At 37.3% G+C, this 26853-nt stretch overlaps 1 protein-coding gene across 7 annotated transcripts in view; it reads left to right on the top strand.

Moving 5' to 3' along the window:
- The first annotated feature begins 2477 nt into the window (after positions 1–2477).
- ETV1 (ETS variant transcription factor 1) overlaps positions 2478–26853 on the top strand; it is a 66901-nt gene continuing 42525 nt past the window's right edge. The window contains exons 1-5 of one of the 7 annotated variants that reach the window (XM_030264743.4): positions 2478–2501; positions 3620–3754; positions 4540–4627; positions 6351–6398; positions 15995–16048. In XM_030264743.4, coding sequence (XP_030120603.1) covers positions 3710–3754; positions 4540–4627; positions 6351–6398; positions 15995–16048 — 235 coding nt within the window. In that variant the 5' untranslated portion in view covers positions 2478–2501; positions 3620–3709. Of the gene's footprint in view, positions 2596–2884; positions 3088–3245; positions 3468–3619; positions 3755–4539; positions 4628–6350; positions 6399–6463; positions 6916–6960; positions 7246–15994; positions 16049–26853 lie in introns of those variants that run through there. The other 6 variants (XM_030264745.4, XM_030264746.4, XM_030264741.4 and 3 more) reach the window with 6 other exon arrangements.

Here is a 26853-nt window from a genome sequence, read left to right as displayed (position 1 = left end):
CAATATATAGTGCAGCTTTATAGAGTACTTGAACACGTCTCTTTGTAAAGGAGAACTAGTATCTTATTTCTAAAGCAGTATTATTAGAAAAGTTGATTTAAAAATAATTTCTTATAGTAATATAAATTCAGCACATTTTTTGGGGTATTTTCAATTTGGTAAAAAACTCTTTCACCTTTTCAACGAAAAATGGAAGTGATTTTGAAGTCAATTTTTCAGTTTCTAAAAGGATAATTTAAAAAGAAAAGATATTTAATAATACAGTACTATTAATAGTCATTATGTTTTAACTACTTTTTCCAAAAAGAGTAGTAAAAACATAAAAACTATAAAAACCCCAAAAGTTGCAAGAATTTTCAACAAACATGTAATATTACAAAGTAATTACTATGCCTTTACCAGTTAACATATGAGACAGTTATGACTGATGATCATACAAAATTGCAATTCAGCACACAGAACTACATCTACAGCATCCTCCTCTTAATAGTTAATGAAATTTTTCTGAGTACCACTCAACACAGTGGATGAACAAAGATGAGGAAAAAGAGGGCTTCAAAACAGCTTTACTCTTGCTTTCCTCCCTAGCATGTGTAACAGGCCCAGAGAGAGGGAGGAGGGAAGAAAGAGATGTGTGGCATGAGGAACAGCAAGCAGTACCGTGCTTCTCCTGCCAGGATGCATTTATTGCACAGCTTCTCTTGGAGTTACAGCCCAGCCGGGACCACAGAGAGCTCGGCTGTTTGCAGAGTCGACCTCCTACAGCTCAGTAAAGCAGGATGCCAAACCTGTGCACATGGAGGAGGGCTGGTGGTGTGTGCTGGAAGGTGGCCATGGGGCTGTGCCAGACTTTGTAAGGTGCAAGTTGTGATGTAGGAACGTGCAAGGTGTCAATTTCATAGGTGATTCCTAATATGTGATGGCTCTGAGGTAACTTTGGAAACTTCACTTGATGTTGGTTTAATTGCCTTGGCTGACTGACACACCAACAATTTTTAGTGCAGTGTTTAAAGACAAAAAATCCATTACTGATTTTGCTTTAGAAGAATTTGTGGTAAAGTCTAGTGCTTTGGGAGCTGGTTGATGAGTGGCTCAGCATATCCATCCAGTGGGGTGGGGTGGTCAGCTGGAGACAGTAGCTTCATCGGCTCTGCTGGTCCAGGGGTTAAAATTGCCCCTTGCTTCCCAGGGTAATATGTGTAGCCACAGCCTTCCCATAAGCTCAGCAGCTGCTCCAGTCTGAGTATGGGTATAAATAAGAAAATGATGGCCTCGTTAGAGAAGCTGTGAACGCCCCATCCCTGGCAGTGTTCAAGGCTGGGCTGGATGCGGCTTTGAGCAATCTGGTGTAGTGAGAGCTGCCCATGGCAGGGGGTAGAATTACCAATTATTTTATCACAAAAGTGGCTTACAGGAACAACAGCTGAGAGATGTGGTCAAGAACAGAATAAAATTATTATAGGTTTTTACATAGAATAACATTACTCTCTTGTAATTGCAGGTATGCTGGGATGGGTGTGTGAAAACAGAAGGAATAAGAATACAAAAAACAAGCTGCTGCTGGTGGATGTTTTCCCTGAGGAGGCCATAGGGGAGGGACAGGAATGGTGGGAACACAGTGCTTCTCTCTTCCTCGCTGGACTGGACAAGTGAGTATGGATAGTGTGATTGGAAAGGAGGACAATCAAAGTGCTGTGGCAGAGAGCAATGTGCTCCAGAATAGAGTGTAATGAAACAATTATAGTTTTTGAAACAAAGTAGTACAGAAGAAGTGACCTGAATATTGCTAAAACCACCAGAGGGAAATTATGCAAAAGCAGGTTTCTTTAGCTGGCTTTACACTGTCAGCTATAAAGTGAGCCCTCAGAAACGGCTGAGTGATAAGCTGGACTTGCTGGCTTTGGGACTTTACTTGTTAGATGCTGAACTACATCAGATCATAGAAACGTTAAGCTTTGTATCCCACAGCAAGACAGCGTCATGAATACCTAAATTTACCACCTGATTGCTGTGGTACCTGGAATTTACTGCTCAAAGAGAGGACAAATATAGCTGTTATGAAACCACACAATCTGCCTTGGTGCATCTTGGCAGTTCAGAAATGTAAGAGTTTTTGGATACAGCCTTTCAACAGCCACTCTGTCCAAAGAACAGAAAGCTTGCTGTCTTTGAGAAATCCTCAGAAGTCCTGACCTTGTTAGGTCCTGGCAACACTACACCAAAAGTTCCCCTAGATCCGGTGTATAGATGCCGCAAATTCTGAAATTCTGTCCAAAAAACATAGAAATTATGCCATCCTCATGGAAATAAAAATTGCTTTCTATGATTCAATGAAAAAAAAAAAATACAACCCCCCCAAAAAACCCCAAACCAAAAACCCACCCCAAAACCACTAACCAAAAACGCCCAACAGAAAAAAAAAAAAAAGCAAACAAAAAAAAACCACCCACAAACCGAGAGCAACCATAAGCCCTGGGATGCCACCAGCTCCGGACAAAACGGTACGAAGTGTGTCTCGCCGCGCTCACCTCCGGGCGCCCGCGGCGCTTTGCGGGGCAGCTCTGCCGCCCGAAAGGGCGCGCGTGTGCGTGGGAGGTGCGTTTTGCATTACGGAGTCAGAGAGGCGAAACTTTTTCTTCAAACAATTTTTTTTTTGTGAATGGAAGGGGCTGCCTCGCCACCTGGGGGGGCGTAGGGGACACGGCGTGCCCGCGGCAGGATACCGTCCGGGACACCGCCGGGCACCGACTTCCGACGCGCTCCCCCGCCGGCGGCGCGGGTCGGGGCAGCGGCGGGATCGCCCCCCGCGGGGCCGGGCGGGGCGCGGGGCCGGGGCCGGGGCCGGGGCCGGGCGGGCGGGCGCGCGGCGATCCGGCGATCCGGCGGGGGGCGCGGGGAGCCAATGGGCGGCGGGGATCCGCCGGCGCGGCTCGGGGGCCCCTGGAGGAGGAGGAGAGGAAAAACCACGGGATTGAGCTCTGTCAGTGGCGCTCGCGGCTTCCAAGGGGGAAGTGCCGGGGAATAATTAATGTTTTTATTAAATTTGGAGGGAATTTTTTGCAGCCGATCGCCGCGCGTGGCCTTCAGGTGGGTCTTACCCCGCAACTTTGCCCGCCGCCCCGCAGGATTGCGCGGCGGCGGTGGGGCTGCGGGAGCGATCCTGTGGGAGAAGGTGGCTGGTGCGCGGGGCGGGGGGGCCGTGTCTGTGTGTGCGTGTGCGTGTGTGTGTGAGGGCGGCGAGTGCGCGGCCGCCGGGCGCCGCCGCCGCCGCGAGGTGCGCGGCGAGCCCCGCGTTCGCCATTACGAGTTGAGCGCACGCTTGCGAGAGCCGGGGCTGCCGCCGGCGCGGATCGCCCGCGGGTGCGGCGCGCAGTGTAAATAAAGCCCTGCCTCTCGCCCCGCCGGCTGCTGCCGCCGCCGCGGAGTGCTTTTGCTCCGCGTTTTGCTGGCAGGAGCGTGTAACCCAGGTGAAGGCAGAGAAGGGAGGGTTGTTTTTATGAATGGGACTCTTTGAGGTTAATTAGCTATGCAAATGCAAGCAGTTCATTCATGCTGCCTTCTTTTTTTTTTTTTTTTTTTTTTTTTTTTAATCTAAAAGCCATCTTGTATTCCCCTCTAGGCTGATTGGAGTCCAGATCCCGAGGAAATCTCCAGATCAAATGCCCAGTAAATAAAACCACTGAGCTAAGACTCGTGGAAGAGCTGCAGAATGGATGGATTTTATGACCAGCAAGTGCCTTACATGGTCACCAATGTGAGTGATCAGTTCAAAGTTGGTGTTTATAAACTTGACTCCGACTTATTTCTGTGGGGGAGTTTTACAGACACAGTCTCTGCTTTGTTACGGCTGTAGGGGCGACTCTTCATCTGGGAGCTTTGCTTGCAAGATGAGCCTGTCTTCTTAGTTATTGCAATACAGCATCGTGTTCTTTTAAAGACAGTTTTGGGATGATTAAAAAATCATGCACATGATTAGCGGATGAGGGAGGCGAGAGCAGCAGCAGCTGCATTCAAAGTTTCTGGCTCCGTTTGCCTGCAACGTTCAAAAGAATGAAGTTGAGGCAAACATTAACCTTTTTTTTTTTTTCCCCCTTTTTTTTTTTTCTTTCAGGACTTTGCAAACAATTCTTTAAGTAACACAGGGAAACAAAGCAGTCTTATAATTTCATGTCTGGGTTCTCCTGCATAGCTTGTGCTATGGGGATTTATGGGCTATTGTGTAGGTCTGTATACTTTAGATGCTAAAAATATGATTGGTATTGTGTTGCTGCATGAGCACATTATATATGTATTGTACAAATAGATGTCTACATAGATAGAAATGTATTGCATTTAGACATAGGAATCTTTTGGGGGATATTAGGTGCTCACCAATATATTTTGTTAGAAATTGAAGGCTTGCAAGAAGTCCCTGTTTGAAAATGTAAAGAATTAATGCCAACTTTGCATATTGCTGAATAAATAAAAAAAAGCCCAAAACAAACCCAACTGAATCTCAAACCTCAGATTTCTAAAGTAACTGATCTTTCCTGTTTATAGAATCCGCGTGGGAGAAACTGTAATGAGAGACCGACAAATGTCAGGAAAAGAAAATTCATTAACAGAGACCTGGCTCATGATTCAGAAGGTGAGGGCTTGTTGTTCCACCCCCCCTTCTCCTTTTCTTACTAGTGCAGAGAAGCTTTTTGAGAGCTCTTTATTTATTTATTTTGGAGATAAATATATCTAGATCAATCTGAATAAGTAAGACAAGAAAACTACATTTACTAATGCAAAACCAACTGGCAAAGGCAATAAATTTATAAATTTGAAAGTCTTTCCTTGACTTACCCTGTTGCATTTTGTGCACATGTGGCACATGGGTGTCATGCACTGAGGCTAAGCTTTTGCGGCATCTGACACAAGTCATGACACCTGGTTTTTCACCATCAGGCCTCTTCATATTAAGGGCATTCTTCATCCCTCCCATCTTTTAACGTCCTTTTCCCTGGTATGTCTTCACTAGTGGTAGCAGGAGAATGTGGGTGTGGAGATTTGATTTTCACCAGCTTTACTGTATAGTCAGGGTTCTGGTACTTGCTGGCCTGTTTCTCTTGTTGTATAACATTAACAGGGTTAAAAATCTAGGGAATTTCAATTAAGGGTGCCTAGAGTGGAGAAAGTTTTGGGGGCCCAAAGGTTTGTAATTTAGTCCCATCAGTAGCTGCTCAGGACTGTAGCTTGAGAACTGTAGGCTGGTAATAGCTGTTAACACTTCTTTAGGTTACAAGGTCTGTATTATGCTTTGCCTGGAGCCCTGAATGTACATAAGACATACAGGAAGATATGTAGAGGCCTGTAACTTACCCCTGTGTAAATCTTTACCAGAGTAAGAACACACTGACACACTTTTTAAAATCCATAGTTGCCTGTAAAAACAGATTAAAAAAAAAGCAACTTCTGATTTTCAGTTCTATAATTTCCCACTGTGCATGTGGGGTATCAGTCCACTGGATAAATGAATAGCCTCTGTCATTTAAGTATATGTAAATAGTTATCTGTCAGCATTCATAAAAGAGGAAGTCTCTCTCAAAATACAGTAAATTAAAAATAAACCATTTGTTAGTTCAAATATCCTACTTAGTCTTAACAAACAGAATTTTTGTGACTGAGTTTCTGGGGCTTGCAAGTAAGCCAAATGCTGCTCTGGTTTGCACCCATTATAGGTAACTGATTTCAGTGCATTGCAAAAGATAAGCTGCTGCAAAATTCAGTCCATGAAGAAGGTGGTTTTAGTTTTAAAGAAGCTACAGTGAGTACAGCATAGAGGAAATAGTGGTGATTCTCATGTCATAACGAACTAAAACATTAGGGGAAGTACAAAAGATTTCACATTTCTCTTTGCTATGCAGCATCTCAGGTCATGGCTTCAGAATTTTTGTATGATAGTTGTGACCCTACTATTAAAAATACTCAGTTGTTGCTCAGGCAGAACTGTGGAAGTCCAAGCAAGCTTTATCTGGGGCAGATATTACAGGAGGCCTGAATTGTATAAGAAGAACTTGTTCACCTGTAAGAAACATTATGATTTTTAACTTTTCTATGTGTTGCTGAATGAGCCTTTTATACTACAGAGCTCTGTTAAGATTCTGGTTATTATTTCAAGAGCTGAAAATACAGTAAGTGCTTGGGTTTTTATTAATAGGTGTAGAAAAATCAGTAACTGATGCCTCATAATGCCTGCTTTTTTCTGTACACTTGACTGCCAAAACAGAATTAATGTATATTGCTCTTAAGGAAAAACATGTTTTTGAACCTGTTTTAATCTTTTGAAGAGATTAAATTTTATCCATGTCTTTATCTTTTTGCAGAACTCTTTCAAGATCTGAGCCAATTACAGGAGACATGGCTTGCAGAAGGTAAGGGAAAAAACTGCTTGTAAAAAGAGGAAAAACAACTCTGGAGGGGAAAAAAAAAGTCCTGAACTTGCTGTCTTAATGTTCAGCCCAATTAATTGAGCTCTAAAAGAGCCACCTCATGTGTCATGCATACATTAGAGCCTCTGATGAGTTTGTCTTTGGGGACTCTGGGGCTGCTCTACCCAGTGTCATCACAAATTACCAGGAGAAATTGCTTCCAGCTCACAATCACATCTGCTTTTGGCAAGAACTAATGCACCAAGACTTCAAGTTCTAAGCCTCTGTTCAGATTTTAATTGCAATTGATCAGGTTTATATTATTGTACCTCGAGAGACTACATACAGCCAGAACTGGGCTTGCTGTTTCCTTTTCAGCAGCACATATAATTATTTGGTGTTCTGGTGGAGTACTTTTCTGATGGCAGAAATTAGTTTCTCTGGGTTCATCGGGACGGGATGCTTCAAGATTTAAGTGCAAGTGTCTTCTTTCCACCTTGTTCACAACACAGAACATTAGGTGTGTATGAAATACTTAACCAGTACTTTTTCTTTCTTTCTTTCTTTTCTTTTATTTTTTTTTTCAGAAACCTTTAAATATTTTGCATGTTATTTTTGTCTTTGTATTTGTAGTCATGAGATTCTGTACCGGGTGATTAGAAAACTACCATCGGTCTGTTTTACACATGCATGCTCTTTTAAGTATTTCAAACAGTGCAGAGCATATTCTAGTGAAGAGACAAGGTTTAAGAATAATAATGTACAAATCTGAATTTCGAGTAGTTGTTGAGATATTCATTTAACAGTAACAAAAATGAGCTGCTGCAATAGAACTTTAACAAGTTTCAAGGTACCTTTTTGCTTGTTCAAGTCCATTTATTTTCAGCAACATTTTCTGATTTTTTTTTCTTTGATATTTGCAGTACAGTTTATTTAAAGCATAATGATTTTTTGTGCATTATATCTTCTTAATATTTCTGGTTATTTTTTTATGTAAACTTCATCTGAAATAGACATAAATTTGATGCAAGTTAAAATAATCTCTCCAGATTTATCCTGTTTTCAATGAATGTGATCCTGATTTAAATTCATGTATGTTTAAGTTTTTTCCTGTACAGGACTATGCACAGCTGTTTATAGAAGAGATGTTCTATGTTTGGTTTTTTTGGTTTTTTTTTTGTTTGGTTTTTTTGTTGTTGTTGGGATTTTTTTTGTTTTTTGAGGTTTTTTATTTGTTTGTTTTGATTTTGTTTTAAAGGAGGGATGTTGGGGTGAAATGCTTGCTGTTGGTGTTTATAGAGAGGGAACTATTGCTGACTACTTGTTTATGCCCTGATTCTGTTTTAACAGCTTTTTGTGTGGTCTCTTTACCTATTAGTAAGTTGTGAGGTATTGTCTATTTTGAAGACATATTGTTCTGTTAGTATTAGTTTTAGTATGGGGTTATTCTGTCTATAATCAAAAACCCTTGAAATTAATGGAACTTAGGATATATTTTTCTGAACTAATACCATTCTTCACTAATAATTGAAAACAGGCTGTCCTGATCTAAGCTGATTTCTGTAGTATAGTGGTCAGCTGTAGCTGTCTCTCTGTGCTGATTTTCCTAGGGAGCTCTTTATATTGTATCATCTCATTCATGTTAGCAAATCAGAAACATGTTAAAATGCTACTCAAAAGATACTATATTTTAATTTAGAGGTTAACTTTCAGCTTGATTCACTGGCAGGGATGGTTTTGTTTCTGAAAAATGGTTACATTTGTTTGATCTTAAGTTAGAAAAAATACAGGCAGATTCATAATGCACATGCAGATAATAATGGAAGTTTGAAAAATAATGCAGAATTTAAAATGAAAATTTGATAATTTCCATAGGTAGATAAATTAATGTAATGGCAATTTTTAATCTGAAGGCACTGCTTATTTTAGACTAGAATCATTTGTCTGAAGCCTTTTAACCTCTTTATCAGGGAGTATTTCACTGAATAAATTTAGTTAGGTTTTGAGAGAGAAGTTGTCTAGTCCCATGTCAGCTAGGTTGAATAACCTTTATATAAAGGCAGATAAAATAATCTGGGAATTATTTAAAAATTAAAAAAAAAAAGAATCTTTTTTTTTTTAATCTAGCAGAAAGAAATAACCAAAATAACGCTACTTGTCCACAGTATATTGCAACTAAATATTACAGGTTTTACAGTGTTCTAGAAATACTTCAAGAAATCTGTGTTTTGGGTCATGCCGTGGTTTGAGCTGTTTCATGAAACAAACTTTGCACAGCTTTTCATAAGGCTAAACTAAAATTGAAATAAAAAGTTAAGATGACAACATCAAATATTGAGCTATTAGCTTGATCCCAAAGTTTTATGGAAAAAAAACCCCAAAACACCCATAACAACTTCTGTTAGTCTTTATAATATGCTAGTGCTTGAGGACATTGTAGCTCTGCTCAAATGTCTATATGGATGAGCTTAGCCAGAAAACAGATTTTGAAATCAGACTTGTTTACCCATCGCTAGATGTGTCCATTTATGTTCTTCTGGACCTTCCTAGGCTAGAAGTCTGCCAATTTGGCAGCATCAGTACTGTTTACGTATTTCTTTTCATAAGGCTCTGGAGCCAGGGAAATGACCATGAAATTTTAAAACATCTTGACCCTTTTTAAGAAAAGCAGTGGCAGCTGACCAGGTTTCTCCCACAAGTTCAGATCCTTACTGGGGAGTAACCAGGTCAAAAATCTACGTATTAGTTAGTAGAAGAAAGTGAGTTGCTATTAGTTATTAGAAGAAAGTGAGTTGCATTTTATGACACACAAAAATAATGCTTATGGATTGTTCTTCATTTTGCTTTTCCTGAAGCTGTCCTTACTGCATCATATATTTTAGCCTAAAGATTTTTACAGTTAGTGTCACCTGTGACAAGTTGGTGGTAAACAAGTATACAGAAAAGAAATGTATTCTCTTCCTCTTGAAAATGGTGGGAGGCTCACTTGTATTAAAAAATTAATCCAAATGTAAACAGTTTGTGTAACCTGTTTAATATTTTATTACTACATAATTAACAAGCTGAATACTACTTACAGAGAGCTCACAAATGTATTCCAGTAGCTGCATAGTAGATTTTTATGGAAATGAGTTTTACTTACTCTTTGTAGTGTTATATATGTAAGAAAGACTCTAAATTATTTTGATGTAAAACAACTCTAAGATTGCCCTGTGTCAATTGTTATGCAAGACAGAAGATAAGAGTATAACAGTTTTCTCAAAATGGGAAGCCTTTAATAATTTTTTCAATGTTCAACCTTGAAATAGTTAAAGTTGCCTATTGCTAATCAAGACAAATATTATTTGGATTTTATCTTTTATATTTAAATAACTCAGTGGCAATATTTTGACATGATAATACTATAAAGTGGCTTTATTGATTTCATGTATTTGGAATCAGATCGGTTCTGTCAGGTGACAGTTGTTCGGTGACTTGAAAAAAGTGGTTAAAATATTAATCTAATGTTATCTTGTCATGGTAGCTCTACCTACTTGTTGTGGAACAAAATGAAGAGAGAACAAATTGGTAGTGAGTGAGTGTCTCCTTTCTATGGTGAAAGCATTTGGTTTTGGGGAATACTAGATGAACAAAAAAATCAGATTTTTAAAAAATATCATTTAGATACTAATTTCACCTACAGCTTGTTTAAGATACATAAAAGGCATCCCAAGCGAAGACAAATAATACGTTTATGCACTAGATCTGCTTCTTGCAGCAATAGTTAATAAGATTCTCAGATGGCAATATACTAAAAATTAAAATACAACATTCTTTGTGTAATTTGAAAAACATGCAAAACGATTAAATAAACAGTAAGGGGTTTGAAATAACAGCTACAGGTAACGGGTTCGTACCTCTGCCACAACTCTGCTAAATTGAGTGGATGCCTTCTTCAGGCTACTGGTATTCATAAGCCACTTCTTAGTATGTGAAAGTAAGTAATTTCTCTCAAATAATTATTGGCCAGCTTTGGAATGAACTTGAGGAAATAAGTTTTTTCCTTCTGTTCTCCTAATGTGAAGGTCCCACCAGTGTTGCAGTGATGTCTAAGCAAGTGTTGACTTGTAGTTTTTTCCTTGAATGAGGTGTGAAAGGAAATAGTTTCTAGGTCTTGAAGGATTGCTTTTAATAAGAGAGAGTACTGGATCTTCAAATATTAGTCTAGTTAGAGTGGCTTTGTTTAATCTGGCTAACTAGCTTTTTTCTGCCAAAAAGTTGTAAAATTCAACCAGTGTAAGGCAGATGGTATGTAGCCACATTCAAGAACTATCCACGTTTTATAGGAGCAGTAAGAGTCAAGAAATTGTAATTTAATACCTTCATGACTGAAATCTGCCTGACAGGAACAAACATTCTTAAAAGAAGTGAAAATACTTTCAGTTTTTAGTACAGAGAATATCTTCTTTTCTTTTTTTTTTTTTTGTGGACTCTAGTGATCTGATAGATTTTATTTTCTAATACTCATAGCTCATGATCATAAATATCTGCACCAAAAAAAAAAAAAAGAGCAGTTAGATTAGGCAAAAAGGAGGGAATGGGATGTTATTAAAATAAAAATCCAAACAAAATAAACCCACCAAAAATCTACAAGTCTGAAAGTAGTAATAAATTTTTTCATGTTTTTCTTGTTTGCTGGTAAAGTAAATTATATTACTCAAAATCATAATTTTCAAAAGCGGAGAGGGGTTTGCTAACCACGAGGCATGTAGCAAAATATTAAATGTGAGTACATTTTTAAAGCTAATATTTTTTCTCATTTTTAGTATAGCAGCAAATGAAGAGCAGATTCTGCAAACCCATCTTCATATTTCTAGGGATTATTCACATAAGGAAGAATTTTGAGATCTGGAGCTAGTTTTGAAGTGCATTTAAGTTTATTAGTCAGAGCATCTCATGTTATGTAAAAAGGGTTTGGGGTTGTTTTGACAGCAAATCCAGTGCTTATGGGAAACAATATTTTTTACCATCTTGAAATTTATCACTGTTTTACCTTTCCAACGCTTCTTTGTTAGAAACATTTGTTCCTGTGGAAAAAGTACACCCCCCCTGCCCCCCCCCCCCCACCCCAGCTCTTGTAGGAATACTTACAATTTACCCAATCTTTCAGATACTCAGAACTGACAATGAATCAAAGAAAACTCAATAGATCCATTACTGTTGAGGCCCAAAGTCTTATTTTAGCTGAGGCCAAAATACTACTGCTCATATAGAATTTCCTGTCAATTTCAATTTCTTTTGCCACTTTGAATAAATGATGGATATTTTAAAACTAATTGCTCTTAGCTCTAAAAGTGAAGCATGAGGTCAGAGCACACAGTACTGCAGGAAGTGTTCTGCTACCCAAAATAAAGTTTTAAGTGAAGCATTTTCAGCTTCTTGTTTTTCTGGACAGTTTCCAGTTTTTTTTTTTTTTTTTTTTTTTTTTTTAACCGGAACACCTTTCTCTGGAGTGCAGCTGAGCTTTTGGAAGCAGTTTGTGAGTGGGAGAAGGAAGAGTTAAGTTTAAGCCCTTTATAGTTTGCTTAACTTTTCATTTATTAAATAATGTTCCTCAGCGTGTCTGTGCTGCATCTTGAGACAAAGCAGTGAAATCACTGTGTTTATGCCTAAAGTTCAAGTTTACTTTGCTGTAGCTTTCTGGAAGGGTGTGACATGAAAAGCTTGTGGTTGGGGCCACATGGTTCATGCTGGACTGTGTTTTTGTGAATGGAGGCAGAACTCCAGTTCTGACTGCTTGTCTTGAGGAATTGCTTCGGAGATCAGCTGTCTCATTCACTGGCAGAAAGAATGACTCATACATCTTCTGCCTTGTTTGGCTCCAGGTCATTGTTACAGTGGATAGAGCTGGTTTTAATTAAATATTAACTCCTTTTGTCCTGGATGCTTGTTAATGGGGACTTTTTGTTTACTGGCACTGAAAGCAAGCTAACAGGCCCGAGTTCTGAACTTTTTTTTCCTCCAAATTGCTTTGCCTTTGCAAAATGAGCTGTCAGTTCAGCCTTTCAAAGGGTGTTTAAAGCTTTAAAAACTACAAACAAGTATTAAGTATTTTTGTGCTGTGTATGTTTGCATATCTCAGTAGGTAGTGAAACTGTAAAACCTAAACTGATAACATCTTCAAGATCGTCATTTAAATTTCTGCATGCTTTCCAAATCCTCTTGAGACATTATAGCTATAGTCAGAAGGAAAAAAAAAACTTTTGGTAATATTCTAGGCTGAGCTGGATAGCTTATGCTGCAGATGTTGTCTGCTTCAGGAGTCTGAGACTTGATGGCTCTGCATGTGGAATGAACTCATGTAGCTGCTTCTCCTATAAGCAGTAAAAGCCACGTGGTTAATATCCTTCAAAACCTTTTATCTTTTGGAATATACTTGCCTTCTCAGACCCCCATAATTAAGTAGCTCAAGGAAATGTTCTCATTCAGATGGGTGATCATTTCAGATATCTTTTTTCAATTTCCCTCTGAATGGCAAAGTAAAAAAAAAAAAAAGTTTTGCTGATTTCTGCGTTGTGTCTTGTGTATGTTAATAGAAGTTTTCAGCAGTATGATCATGTGCAAGTTTCAGTTTTGCTTGTTAGGGATAATATCAGATTAAGTGAAAGAAAGAAGTACTCATTTCCACCAGTTAGAAGGTCCTTTTAGTTTCTCCATATAAGCTGGTGGGCTCATTTCTAAGGTACTGATGCTACTAAATTTGCATTCCAGGTGGAAATGCATTTTCCTAGTTTGAATGTTTTGCATGCTGTTTTTAGTTTTGTTTATATTTGGTAGGGTTTTAAACACTCTTTAACTTTAGTTGTCCTTTCTCTACAGAGGCTTTTAAGGCTATTTTAATATTGCATTGAAGGTAAATTTTGACAGCATAGTCTCAACCTGTTTCTAGTGTACCGATAAAATGATGCGCTCTGTCTCTATTAAATGTGGCTTCATAAATTTTGAGGATCCATGAATAAAGTACATTATTCTTGTTTACTCCATAAACAAGAGCAAATCAGGAGTAATGGAAGTAATGTAGTGGTTTCTATGACAGTTCAACCAGATGTATTTTATTTTTTTCATAGAGTACTCTGGCTTGGGGAAAAAAAAAGGCCCTCACTTACTGATATATAGATAAATCTCTACAACAGATTTTTTTCTGCACTAAGTCAAATTAAACTGATAAAACCAGAAGGAAGCACTGGTGAAGCTGTCCAGTGCGCAGAGGACTCTCTGGAAAGTTACATGAGATTTCTATCCCTTCAACCACTAAATGTAGCCTCTTTATTTAAACAGAACGGGGTTTTGTTTTCTTTGAGGCTTTGAAAGATATCCCAGATTCACAAATTTATATATATCTCTACATAGACATGTATATATAAAATGCAGGTGCATATTAAAAAAACTAATTCTGCTAGCCTCCTTGCTGCATTTGAAAATGATGGGTGGCTTAAGAAAATTGTGTGGGATGTGTCTTCTGTAAACAAGAAGTTACTTGATTAAATTACTTTAAATCTGAATGTACTCAAAGATGCTTCAAAAACAATTGGAAATATTAGAAATCTTAGGGACTGATTTTTAAGCAGAATACCTTGATTTCATAATCAGTTTTTTGTGTGACAGTCAAATAGTTGGCATTTTTGTAAGGAAAATGCCAAACAGTCCCATGTAGTCAATTGCATGAAATGTCAGAAATGGCAGAGTATTAGTATTTGGGCTCATTCTGTCCCTGAGTTCACTCTTAGTAAAACTTCTGTGGTTTCTCTGGAAGAAAGAGAATTTGAATGCCTCAAAATACTGGGAATATTTGGATTGATAGTGTTTTATACAACTTCAAACTTCGAGGAGCCAATATATCCTCAGAGGTACTGATTTATTCTAAAATTATGGGTTACTGTCAGGCTTGATTTTGTTCTTTTTTTTTTTAAATTAGAAACCTGGACAACAAAGCAACAGTAGCTATGCTTTTTTTTTTTTTTTTTCAAAGTAAGGCTAATTACACTTAGTGTATTTATCTCACACTTCTTTTAAAATCTGTATTTGCACATTTCCAAGGTCATTTGTTTTTAAGGGGTATTCGCTGCAATTAAGACAGTAGGATTTTAATTTTATTTTAAAACCCAGAGCAAAAAATTTTTCAGTATTATGAGCCTGATTCTGAACTCTTTACCCAGGAAAAAAACTTCCAATTAAGTCATTAGAAATATTTAGTGAGTAAAGGAGTGGAAATCTGGTCCATGAAGAGCACTGTAATGCACATTCAAAATAATTATGACTAATTTAAATTAAATATATATTTTTAATTCAAACAAATTATGTAAAAACTGGTAGAAATTGCACATATATAATGGGGAATTTGCATTTCCTATACTAGAAAGTGTTCCGAAGGGCACGAAAGTTACATTTTATCAGTTAATGTATTTGAGAACATTTGATAGTCACAGTTTCGATAAATGATTATATAAGCAGCATTTACCTTTCAAATCTTGTTGGGTAACCAGATAATGGCAGATGTTAACTTTTAATTAAGATCATATGAATTATTTGCTTGTCTTTGGACAAGAACTGTGGAAAGTATTTTTAAATGAGAATTTCACGCAGCTTTGCTGTGGCGATTCCAGTTAGTGTGGATGTTGAGGAAAAGATGACAATGTTAAGAGAAGATAAGCTGGATCTCTCTTGATGTACCAGAAGCAGTCATGCTCCGAGGACGCTGCTTCTGTGTAATGTTCTGCAGTTATTTGAATGTATTCATCTATAATAAACGTTTAGTGCTATTTCAGCTTAAATGGTTTAAATGAGTTTACCACACAGCTTGAGAGATGGATAATGTCTTAGATATACAATGAAAAGGAAATGTGGTACCAGTTGAGCAAAATTATCTATCAGCAGACCGTGAAATGATTGTATTTAATAGCTCAGGTTTGTGATGGTAGTTTCCTAAAAGCGAAGGCGATCTTACAAAAGACAAATGGATGTTAATCGTGATTTTTGTTTTAAGTAAACCTTTTTTGATGTCTGAAATGTTGTCATTGAACCAGGAATTCTGTGGTCTGGTAAAATAGGTTTTTTTGACTATTTAAAATAGCAACAGAAAATGCCTTCTGTGTTGGCTGACTGCCACGAACAATTGGAATCACTTTTAAGTAACCCGAAGGTGTGGTAGTTTCATGTTAAAGAAGCATTAATGTTAATCAGTGGGATTTGGTTTTAGGTGGACTTTATGTGCAGATATTTTGAAAATAAGCACTAATGATTTTTACCAGTGGCTTGGTAGGTCCAGGTCCTGGTACAAGGGAGTGAGGCAGGGCCAGTGAGTCCCTGCAGTCTCCCATTCCCATTGTTCTGTGCCAGAACTTCTCTGAACTCACTGTGCACCACACAGCTTCACCCCAGGGTTTATCTGATATTAAAATGATGTGCTTGCCTGATTTTCATACTCAACAATGAAGGAACAAAAATCATAATTTTAAATTTGACTGTTCTTTAAATTAAGCACAAGAGTCTTCTTTTATGCTTTAATGGCTTATTTTAATTCTTGGTTTTTGTTTGTTTTGTTTTTGTTTTCCTTTCTTCAGCTCAGGTACCTGACAATGATGAGCAGTTTGTGCCAGACTATCAGGCTGAAAGTTGTAAGTATACTACAAATCATCACTTTCTTGAAATATACATATTTGTATATTTATATCTACATCTTCGTATTTGTTATTTATTTTGTCATATTGTGGTCATGTGATAGCTCCTTTTGCTGATCGGTGACATCAGCGTGATGAGTAGATAAAGCAAGTGGCATTTTGACATGCAGCCAAAAGAAATACTTTGTGTTGAAGGTAGAACCTTTAGCACGGGGGCCCTTCCCTGTCATTTCCATCCACAGCCCCAGGGAAGACTGGAAAAACTTAGGTTGTGGAGGTGGAAGGAGTTTCTTTGTCTGTAGAGTGTGCAGAGGAGCTTTTTAGCCAGTACAGATCAGATGCTGTGGGACGTAGGATGCATCTCTGCTGAGCAGAGGGTGCTCAATGCATTTTATGTATGAATAAATAAATAAGATTCTACACGTAATCAATCAAATACAGCCACTGCTGAAGCATTTTAAAGTTGTCTTAGCATGTGGCGTTTTCTTGCTCAAATAATGTTTTCCTTTGAGTTAATCGGTGTAAACAGGAGTTATGTTAAACTGGGTGCTTTGCATTGTTTTCTACTTACTTAGAGTCTAAACTTATTTTTATCAGCCTATATTCCTCAAGTCTTGCCTTTACCCATTAAAATGCTCCTTTTCTGTTAAATGCTGGCTCCATTTTGCTGTACCTGATGTTCTGCGGTATTGGATGATTGCAAGGGCATAGCATGAGAAACATCTGACAGTCACAGACTTCTTGGAGCTTCTTTTTGTAGTTTTATTCTTCATGGCAAGGCTTCTCCCTGTCATCAGAGGTCTCTTCTAAACAGTGTCTGCTGGTTGTAGCAGAGCACATGGTAGCTTTTTCATTTTGCTAAATAACTTAAATAGTTTACCCTATTGGAGTGAATTACTGCAGTTCACTAAACCAGATAGCTGTTAAACATGGCGTTCGTATACTGAAATATTAAGATTATTTTAGAGAGATTACGAAGAATTGCATTTAAATTGTCTTTAAACAAAAAAAAAAAAATCACACTTACTGAATTTTCCTATAAATCCTTTAGATTATTTTTTCCAGTTATTAAGAAGCTGTTTTAAGAAGAATTCGTTGACAGTATTCATAACAGCATTTTGTGAGGCAAAAAAAAAGCCCATGCTTTTTTTTAATCCCGCGGAATTGTTGTTGTGCAGGATAGTATTCCTGCACAGGTACAATTTAAATTAGTTTTTCTCTCAAAGTTCCTGTACATATGCTAACCAACAATCATGGTCACTTTTAAATTTGAAAATTGCCTTTTATAACAGAGGTTTGTTTGTTTGTTTTTTACCTCTGTCTTCAAAGACATTTTTTAAAATTATAATACAAAAGACAAAACAATCTATAAATTGAAAATCAGATATGTTGCTTTACATATAGATCTGTGTTCAAATATAGTCATTCATGCATATGCTTTTGTGTAAGAGTACAAAGTTCAACTGGGGCTTCTATTAACCCACAATTATCGTTACACAACAAGTCAATGATTCTTGGAAAATAATTTGTGGACTATGAAAAGCCCCATTGAAGCTGGCCACTGCTTTTGGTGATAAAGAAATTCTCCTAATATGGCTATTTTATTAATGCTGTTGTGTTTCAAAGTTCCTTAGCCGCAGCTTACACAGTATTATCAAAGGAACATTTATTTCTTCATTTCAGTTGGTTTCTTTATCTTAAGTAAAGGTCAGGAGAGCTTCCTGGAGAGTTTCTCTGGCAAAGGTTATGGAGTTTCAGACATATACTTGGATATAATGTATGTAGCTGTGGGCTCTGCAGAACAGGAACGGAGATCAACATAACCAAAGCCATGGGGAAATTACTGCTGCAGAAGTAGCACAATTGTGACTGTTTTCTCTAGATCCAAGCTTGCCTTCAAACTCCATTATAATGACTTGTTCTATATAGTCTATAACTGTGCAGTACTGAGCCCATTACTGGCAGCAATCTGGCAAAAGCACTTGATTTCTGTTTTTTAATATCTACTTAAATTTATTTTATTTATTTTAATTTTTATTGTTATTTCTACATGGGAGAGAATAGACAAGGTGTCACAGATTCAGTGTTTAATACATTTAACTGAGACAAAAATGAAGAAGGACAGAAGTGTAAACCGATGAAGGGGGTCACAGCCACTTCAGTTTAAAGGCATATAAACTAAACGGTGCTTCGTTACAGAAATTTCATTTATGGAGTTGGATATAGATAGGGGTGTGTAAAGAAAACTGAAGTGTTCAGTGAAACAGTTACAAACTGCTGTCCAGGTAGAAAAAAAATAATGACATTTTATTTATAGCTTAATTTTTTGAGAAAGGGGCTTTAAAGCCGAGACAGCTCTGTACTGTTAAATTGAAAGTTGTGATGTTAAATCTAAACCTTGAAAGGAGACTTAAGAAGCTTCAGTAACAGTCGCAGTTCTGGAGCAGTGGGGTTAAAATTTTCTTGCCTAGAAATCACCAGCTTGGTGATTTGAAGAAATCAGCTTTTGAAGCAAGATGTGGAAGGTAGTGGAGCAGCTGATACTGCCAAGATCATGTGCTGTGTCCTATCTCTGAGCAGGATTAAATGCCCCTTAAAGTGCTGTGGCTTTTGCATTTATTTTCTGTAATAATGATTTTAACTAGTGAAACTACACTGGTATTAGTAACTAGGGGAAACATTTAGTTTAGATTAGATATACAGTCCACTTTGTCCACTCAGGGATTTAACTTCAAAGCTAGCTTGGGACCATGAATATTTCAATTATGACTTGCTATTAAACTTCAATCAGTTTTTGAAAAGCAAACATAATACGTGTATTTATAGTTAGGTGTGGGCTTTAGATATTATGAGTGAGATCAACAGCTAGCATAACTTCATGTGGTATTATTGACGTTATTGGAATTACGCATATTTCTATTAGCTAAGGATCTAGCACGTCAAGTTTTAAGCTGTTTAAAAGTAAAATTTGTTTTGTTACTCCTTTATGAAAGTAAAGGAGTAAAAAAACGATTTTTTTCTTCTTTTGTCTTCTGGAAAGAGGCCCTTCCTACTATAAGAATCTTAGTAATGCCTGCACTTTCAAACCTTACTTTTTTGTCATCAAAGCCCCATCTTCTCTTACCTTTTTATTAAATATTTTTTAATTTGGCATACCTATCCCAAGAAACCTTTGTGTAATTTTGTTTAGAGTAAGTGGAATTTAGACTAGATTACAGCTAGCTTGTTTGGCTGAAATTTGAAAAACAAAAGACAGTTTGGTTTCTTGTACCTTTCTACTTTCTTTGAGCACTGAAATACTGGAGTTCTAAGAGACAACAATGTGTATGAAAAAGATTATTTTTTTGTTTGAAATTATACTGGCAAAATATTGAATTGCATATTAAATAGTGTAATTTTCTTAGTTTTTCATTTTCCTTCTTGCAAGAAATAAAAATTCCACAGAAGGAGTGAGGAATCACTTCTGCAGGCTTTTACGCAAAACTTCTTCGTTTCAGGCAGGTTGGTTTTGTCTCTTTTTGAATTTGCTTCTATAATGCAGTTCACTTGTTTGCTGAACATTCAAGTAACTTCCTAATGACTGTTCTTTAACAATAACATGAAAAGTTGTGTAAAGCAAAGATGTAAAAAATCTGTTTCCTCTAAAAAGGTGAATGTTTTGGGGTGGTTCTTTTTAATCAACATTCTGTATGTGACACTTTTTCCTAATTCTTACCCAATTCATAAAACATAATTAAGCTGTTTTTCCCTCAGTGTGAAGTTAGTATTCACATTTGGAGAAGCGTGACCTGTGCTAACTTCCTCAGATAAGGTTTCCTATTGTTTCAAGCCCATTTTCATATACCGAGGAGGAGCCAGATCCTGAACTGGTTGTAATCAGTGGCAAGGCTTTCAGATACTGTAGAACAGCAAGGACTTTTCACTCCAGGAGCAAAAATGAATAAAGTGTTCAGTTTGCTCGAAGTCAATAGCTGTTGAGGTGAAGATTACTTGCTCCCATTGTTTGGATGGTTTCTGTGACAGACACAAGAGGAAGTAGGTAGGATTTGCTGGTGTTTAAAAGATGTAGTTGGCAAAGAAAACTTGGTATTGTCAACAAAACACTGAATTGTAATGCGACCTTGGTACGGTTGGTTATAAATGGGGGTTGCTCTACACCAAACTAGATTGCCTGGTGTCTTAATAGTATAATCATGGGTTATTTTGTTTTAATATATTTGCATGGGTTTACTTTTTCAGAGTTTTCTTTTTCTTTTTTTTTCTTTTGCCTTGAAGTGTTAGTTACATATTTTAAATTAATGATAAATTCTAGATTTTGGCTTTTATTTGCTGCAGAGTTTCTGTTAAAGAGGAATTGTCTTGTGCTTCACCTTCTTGATCAGTTTCCTTCCTTCTTGTTTATTTTGTTCCTGTGTTGTTTCCGAGATCGAGATCATCGCAGCCTTACCTTACCACTGCCAAGGGGTAAATGTTAGTGTTAGACCACATCTGTTGACAGTAAATTGAAGGGCTGACTGTAAAAATCCATGCTTTTCCATGTCTGATTAAACCTTAAGATAGAAAAAATACGTTTTTTAGCAGTGATTTTGTCACTGATCTTTCATGACCTTTATTCTTTCTCTTACCTCTTTTTTTTTTTTTTTTTGTTCCTCCAGGTTTAGTAAAGGGGCGCTTTCAATGTAGATGCCAGGAATCTTAAATTATTCAGGGATGTGCTTTTTAGATGCTCTGGCTTCAATCTTTAAAAGCCTGTTAAAGAGAGATTCTTTATATAGGCTTCAGGTAGCTGTATTCTTCTGTCATTTTAACTAATGGTGTAGGATATTCCAAATGCAGTTTAAATGAGGAAAAGCTTTAATATTTATTTATATATTTGCAGCATACAAAAGAATGACTTTTTTGGTTTATTTTCTTTCTCTTTCTTTCTGTGATTTAAATTTCAAAAGTGAATTTCAGAATTAGGAGAGCATTTTCTCCTTGCTTTAGTATGACAAGAGCTGGTGAGAAATTGATAGAGATTAATTGTGCCTTATTTTGACATATTTTGGGAGAAGAAATCCCACACAATAAAAGTAGAAAACACCAGAATTCCAGGAGTTCTGACAGGTCTACTTGAAGTCAAAATGAGGTGTATTTACTGGAACTGGTTTTGGTTTTGATGCAGAATAGTTTAATTTTGCAGCTTCTAGAAAAGATTTTAGTGGACTAAAAAAAAGTCATTTTTTTAATGTGATGATTCACTTCATAGGCAGCTGGTAGTCATGTCTTGGTAGTGCACAGTGTTCTAGAAATTACAGTTGGTAGCATTTTGGTTGTCTGCGTGTGGCAAGTTGCACACACCAGCATCTTTTCAGGTTGTTTTTTTGAGATTTATTTTTTTTTTATTCTGCCTTTATTTAGAGCCTGTGTGTCTGGAATAACCTTTTCTTTGAGTGTAGCTCTGCAAGTGTGGTGCTACAGCAGGCAGTCTGAGAAATATCCTGCGAGATGGTGCTACTTATTCCTGGTGCTGAGCTATTCCCTGGTAGGGCTTTCTGCTGCAGCTGTGTTTTGTTTCTTGCCACTTGTCTTGAAACTACTTCCTTCCATAGGTCAGATGTTGTCAAATACAGAGACACATGCTTACTTCTTTTAGTGCCTGCCCGACTGTGATGGATTCTTTCTTAAGCGCTGTGCCAGTCTGGGCTCTGTGGTTTGTTCCTGCCTTTAGCTTTGCATGACCTTGGGCATGTTGCTTAACATCTTTGTTTCTGGTTTGAAGTAGGTACAGAAATGCATGTATCACTCTGCTGTGAGGTACACAGCTTTCTTAATGATCACTTATCTGGAGATCTCAAAAGCGTTTTACAAAGACAGTCCAGTGCAATTGCTGTTGTAAGAGCTGAAGAGGTCAGACTGAGGAGTCGATGCTGACCATCTTATCTCCCTTCATAGTTGCCTTAGATAGCCTTGCTTCTTTCATTGTATCCCTGAGCACTTGTTTCCTTTGTTTAAAGCGGGACTGAAACTCTTACCACCTGTTAACTTTCTTTTTTTCTTTTCCTTTTTTCCCCTTAATTCACATTCAAAAGAAATTAGGATTTAGTGTCTTTAAGAAAACTCATTTTGTGACTCATTGATGGGCATTAGCCTGTGCTAATAAGGGTTTTGTTTTCCTTCTTTTTCCTCTAGATTTTTGGAAATATTTAAATCTGTCATATAGTTGTGACCATAATTGCAAAATTTGATTCTTGAAAAAGCAGTTTCTGTTCATTTGGTTATCTGCTTGTATTTTTATACTAAATTTCCAGCTTTGAAGGAGCAAAGATTTAAGATTCTCCTGGACTGCAGTAGTGGTAGCGTCTCACAGATTATGTAAATGGTGGCAGTAGCCTTGTGAAACAAATTAGAAGACCCCCATCAAGAACATTGCTTTTGATTTTTAAAACTTCTAAAGCAGAGGCTTTCTTTCAGAGTGCCCAGCAGGCTGTGATGTGAATTTTATTGCTAATGGAAAGATACCTCTGGGCATCCACAGAGACAACAAACATCTCATGCAGTCTGGTTTAACTGCACAGGACCAATCTGAACCTGATGGTCTCCAGCAGTGTGGGGCATGGGGGAACCCAGGCAGCTGGACAGGGCTCTTCTTCGGGGCTTTGTGCCCCTGTCTGCCCACTGTACTTCCACCACCATGTCCCTGCTCAGCCAAGCTGAGTTAGTTTCCTTTCCTTAGAGCCCCATCATTGTTTGCTGCTTTATTGCAGATTAAAGGCTTGGGTTGCATGTGAAGGTTATCAGCTAATGAATAAACTTCAGTCATCCTGTCCTGTGATAAATCTGTCTCCTAGATCAAAGATGAAGCATGTAGATCTCTTTTTCTTTCAAATGGTAATTTTTTAAGGCTGTCAGGTCACTTCCTAACGTCTGTTTGCATGAAAACAAAAACATTGAACATATTTTATTCAAAATATTGAATTCTCAGTTTTGAAAAAACCTATTTCCTCTCTGAGGAAGCCTCCCATCCTTCCTTCTGTGGAGGTCTCCTCTGTGGAAATACAAGTGATCCTCACATTGTAACTTGTGGTCACGGCGGTATTTTCTTAACACTACTGTTATTTCTGTTTTAAACCAGATAGTAGTTAATTTCATCAGGAGCATGTATATGTATTAAAACATTTTTTTTTCAGTTTCAATAGTATTAAAATGTGCATAAACTTCTTTTAGCTGTATTTTCACACTGAAACCAAGCAAGGCAGACTGAAGGGTCTTTGTGATTCTATTTTGATACAAAACCCTTATTTTCCTGAAGCTCCTTTCCATGCAGTGTTTTCACAAAATGAGTTTTGTATTTCAAGAGCAGAGTAAATACTGATTTGAAAATCTATACGCTCTGGAATGGTCTAAAATAAGGAGGCAGTCTGCAAGCTGAGTTCATCCACTTTTGTATATCACATATGTTGCTTTATGTAAAATGTGTTTGCAGTCTGTATAATTTTTTTATCTTTTTATTTCTGCTTGCTGCCTCAGCAACTGGAGATAGAAATCAGGCTCTCCTACAGAGTGCTGTGAAGTTTTCAAGGGATATAGCAGTTAAAAAAAGGAGGAGAGAGTGAAACTCCTCAAGATGCCAGTTAAGCACTGACATGATTGAGACACATTTGTGTCATGTAGGACAGAGGTAGCCCTCTGTAAGTTTACAGGAAAAATTGTTTCAGGTTCTAAGTCCTTTTGTTTTGATCCTGTGCATTTCAGTACTAGGAAGTATTTACAGTGAAGCCATTTATAAGCTGATAAACATGCATAAATTATTATATTTATTAATTCTTTTGAAATTTAGAAGTCATCAGTGTTTTTTTAGGAATGGTCTAAATCTAGTTTAAACTTGTAGATGGAAAACTGATTATTTTATCAAGGCATGTGCTTGTTTTTACCCTGAAAAGGAGTCTTTTCTTTTCCTTTTACTTATTCTTCATTCTCTCTGTCTTCAAGACATTACTCTTACCAGTTCCTGGATTCTAGTATGACCTTGCTGAGGTGAATGGAGAAGTGAACTGTCTTGGTAAAGGATATCTTTATTCTAACATATCTATTTCTTCTGTAAGCTGAGGATTATGCATGTTAGAAAAGAGTGAATCATTATCAGCTTTATTTCTGGTTGTCTTTTTTCTTGTGGCTGTTTATGAACTTATTCAGCAAATGTGGTTGCCAGTAAGTTAATGTAGTGAAATATTTTCTACCGGTGACATTTACTGCCGAGTCCTGCAGTCACTGAATAGGAAGGTTACTGACTGGCCAGGTTTTTGTCTTTGAATTTATATATTATGAGTCATCATCAAGGACATTTGAAAAATTACATGTGCAAAAACAATTCCCAGTCTTGCTAATTTGATCCTCTTTGCTCAAAGGTTGTTTCCTTTCTGCTTAGAATGTATACCTAGAAAAGATAAACAGTTTAATTCTTTTTTTAATACTGTGTCTTCATGCTGTAACTGAATGCAATGTTTCCTTACAACAATCTGTTAAAAAATTTCACATGACCAAAGCAATAAGAGAAATGGAGACAAGAAGAACGTTTTAAAGTGGCAGTGTTCTGTAAAGACAAAATTTTTCAAGCATTTGGCATTAGAATTTGGGAGCTGGATAAATTCAAGTCTATATAGTCATTGTATGTGTTTATATATGTGCATATACACATACATGGAATACAATATGTAATTGTCAGTCCTACTGATTGCATGCACATAAAAAATAATCATAAAACTTTAGGAATGCTTGGCTTTAGAAAACATCAGCAAATGTATTGGTAATGTATGTTCAGCGAGTCTCATATACATTAGGAATGCTTTAAGTAGCAGCAGAAGCCTTTAATATCTGTGCTGAGAATGAGCACCTGGTTGCAGTGGTCAAGCTTCCACTGGCTCCAGAAAGAGCACTTTGCTAAGAGTCTTTGAAAATCAGCCTACTTAAATATAGTCTTGACTTTATGTTCCCAGACATAACCACTTCTGACAATGGCTTCTTTGTTTCCCTGTTGAATCAGTGATAAAAATTGTGGGCTGAATTTTACTGTTGACTTATTTCAATGGCCCGCACCTTTTCCACTGGAGACTGCAGGTTTTGCAGTAGTTTTGGTAGTGAACTAAAGAATAAGATTTCAGCCTTGCTTGAATGATCTGTAAAAGCAAGCTGTTAAGAGTTATTACTGATGAACGTTTATGAAAATTGGACATTGAAGCATGGAGGACACATGTATTTAGAGTGGTGACAGTCCCTTTCTCCACATGAAGTAAACAAACATCCCATTAGCTACCCTGAGTTAGTGTATACTTGTTTTATTAATGTATACTTATTGTTAAAGTCAAAATTGAATTAAAAATAATCTCAAAATGCAGTTTTGTTCTATTTTAGTGTCTAGCATTGAAAGCTGCTAAAATAAAAAAAAATTGTAAATAATATTTTAAATTAGTTCTTTAGTTCATGCCAGAGAGCACTCAGTGTGGAGTCTATTTCATTATTTATGTTTTTTCTTGCTTTTGCATGTACTTGAGTAGCTATCTGACAGGCATGATTATCCTTAAGGATAAACTTTTATTAGGATGCTCTTGTATTATGAGGATATTCCTGCTTTTATAGGGACACAAACTGACACATTGGTTATGAGGCTCTAAGGGTAGGCTCCTGAGGCTGAGCTGCTTCAGACTAGAATCAACCTTCTGACACTGGTTATTTGGATTATGGCAGAACCAGCAATTAAATCCAGTTTCTTTCACATTTTGTCCAGCTGCAAGAACAAGATCGGTGGCCCTCTCATGTATAGATGGCTGTTAGCTCTTTGCATGAATACATCAGAAAAGAACAACAGAGATAATAATTATATTGATGTAACTTGAAACTTTTCCATAAGAGGGGAAATGAGGCAGAATTAGTTCCTGTTTGTTTTCTGCTGTGGGCATCTTTCCTAAATATCAAGGTGATGATACCTTTAAAACAATAAATAGAAAATACAAAATTGTTTATTTTAGAGTTTTTTGTTATGTTTGGGAAAAATGCTTGTTACAGTTTTCAGAGTTTTGTTCCTAATTTTGTTTCTACAAAACCTATTTAAATTCAGACCTGAAATGTCAAACTGCAGAGTTATCTGAAGAGGAAAGTGTGTATGTGTAAAATGCTGGGATATTATTGGATACTTTAGTAATGGAAACTGCGCAATGCTTAGCCATTACCTCTCAGAATTTAAATTAAATTTTGAAAATTGCTGCAAATGGAAATCCTGTCCTCAGAAAAGCACACAGACCCTGATATAGTGGCCAGCTCTTCTCTTTGCATTTAACTTTATTGATAATTCCCAGGTAGGAATACAATTTAAGTTTTCTCCCAGGCTTGATTTTACATTAAGAACTTCCTCTTTAGCAGAAGCTCTAAAGGTGGATTGCCTCTTTTTGCACTGTGCCTGGGAGCCTTTGGAGCCAGATATATTATCAGTAAGTGTAGGAACAAATGCCCCGATCTCCTCCCAGGATTTTAACAAAGCAAATGCAGGTGAAGAGCAGCCCTGTTTCTCTGTGTGGACGTGGAGGTTGCAGATCGACTACAGAGGGATTAAAAATTCTTTGGAATTTTTTTTTCCCTCCCTATAATCATCTTCAGCTCTCCACGTGTTTTAGTTCAATTGCTGCAGAACCCAGCTGTTTTAATTTTATTAGGTTACCGCTTCCTCCTCCAGAGAGCCCTAAGCCTCTGTTTATTTTGGGGGCAGGGAGAGCTCTTCGTCCAGCCTCACCTGCTCTCCTCAGACATCAAAGTGAGCCAGTTCACTCCTC

This window comes from Taeniopygia guttata, chromosome 2, assembly GCF_048771995.1.
Source record: "Taeniopygia guttata chromosome 2, bTaeGut7.mat, whole genome shotgun sequence".
NCBI classification, from domain to species: Eukaryota; Metazoa; Chordata; class Aves; order Passeriformes; family Estrildidae; genus Taeniopygia; species Taeniopygia guttata.
This window is presented reverse-complemented; position numbering and strand designations above follow the sequence as displayed.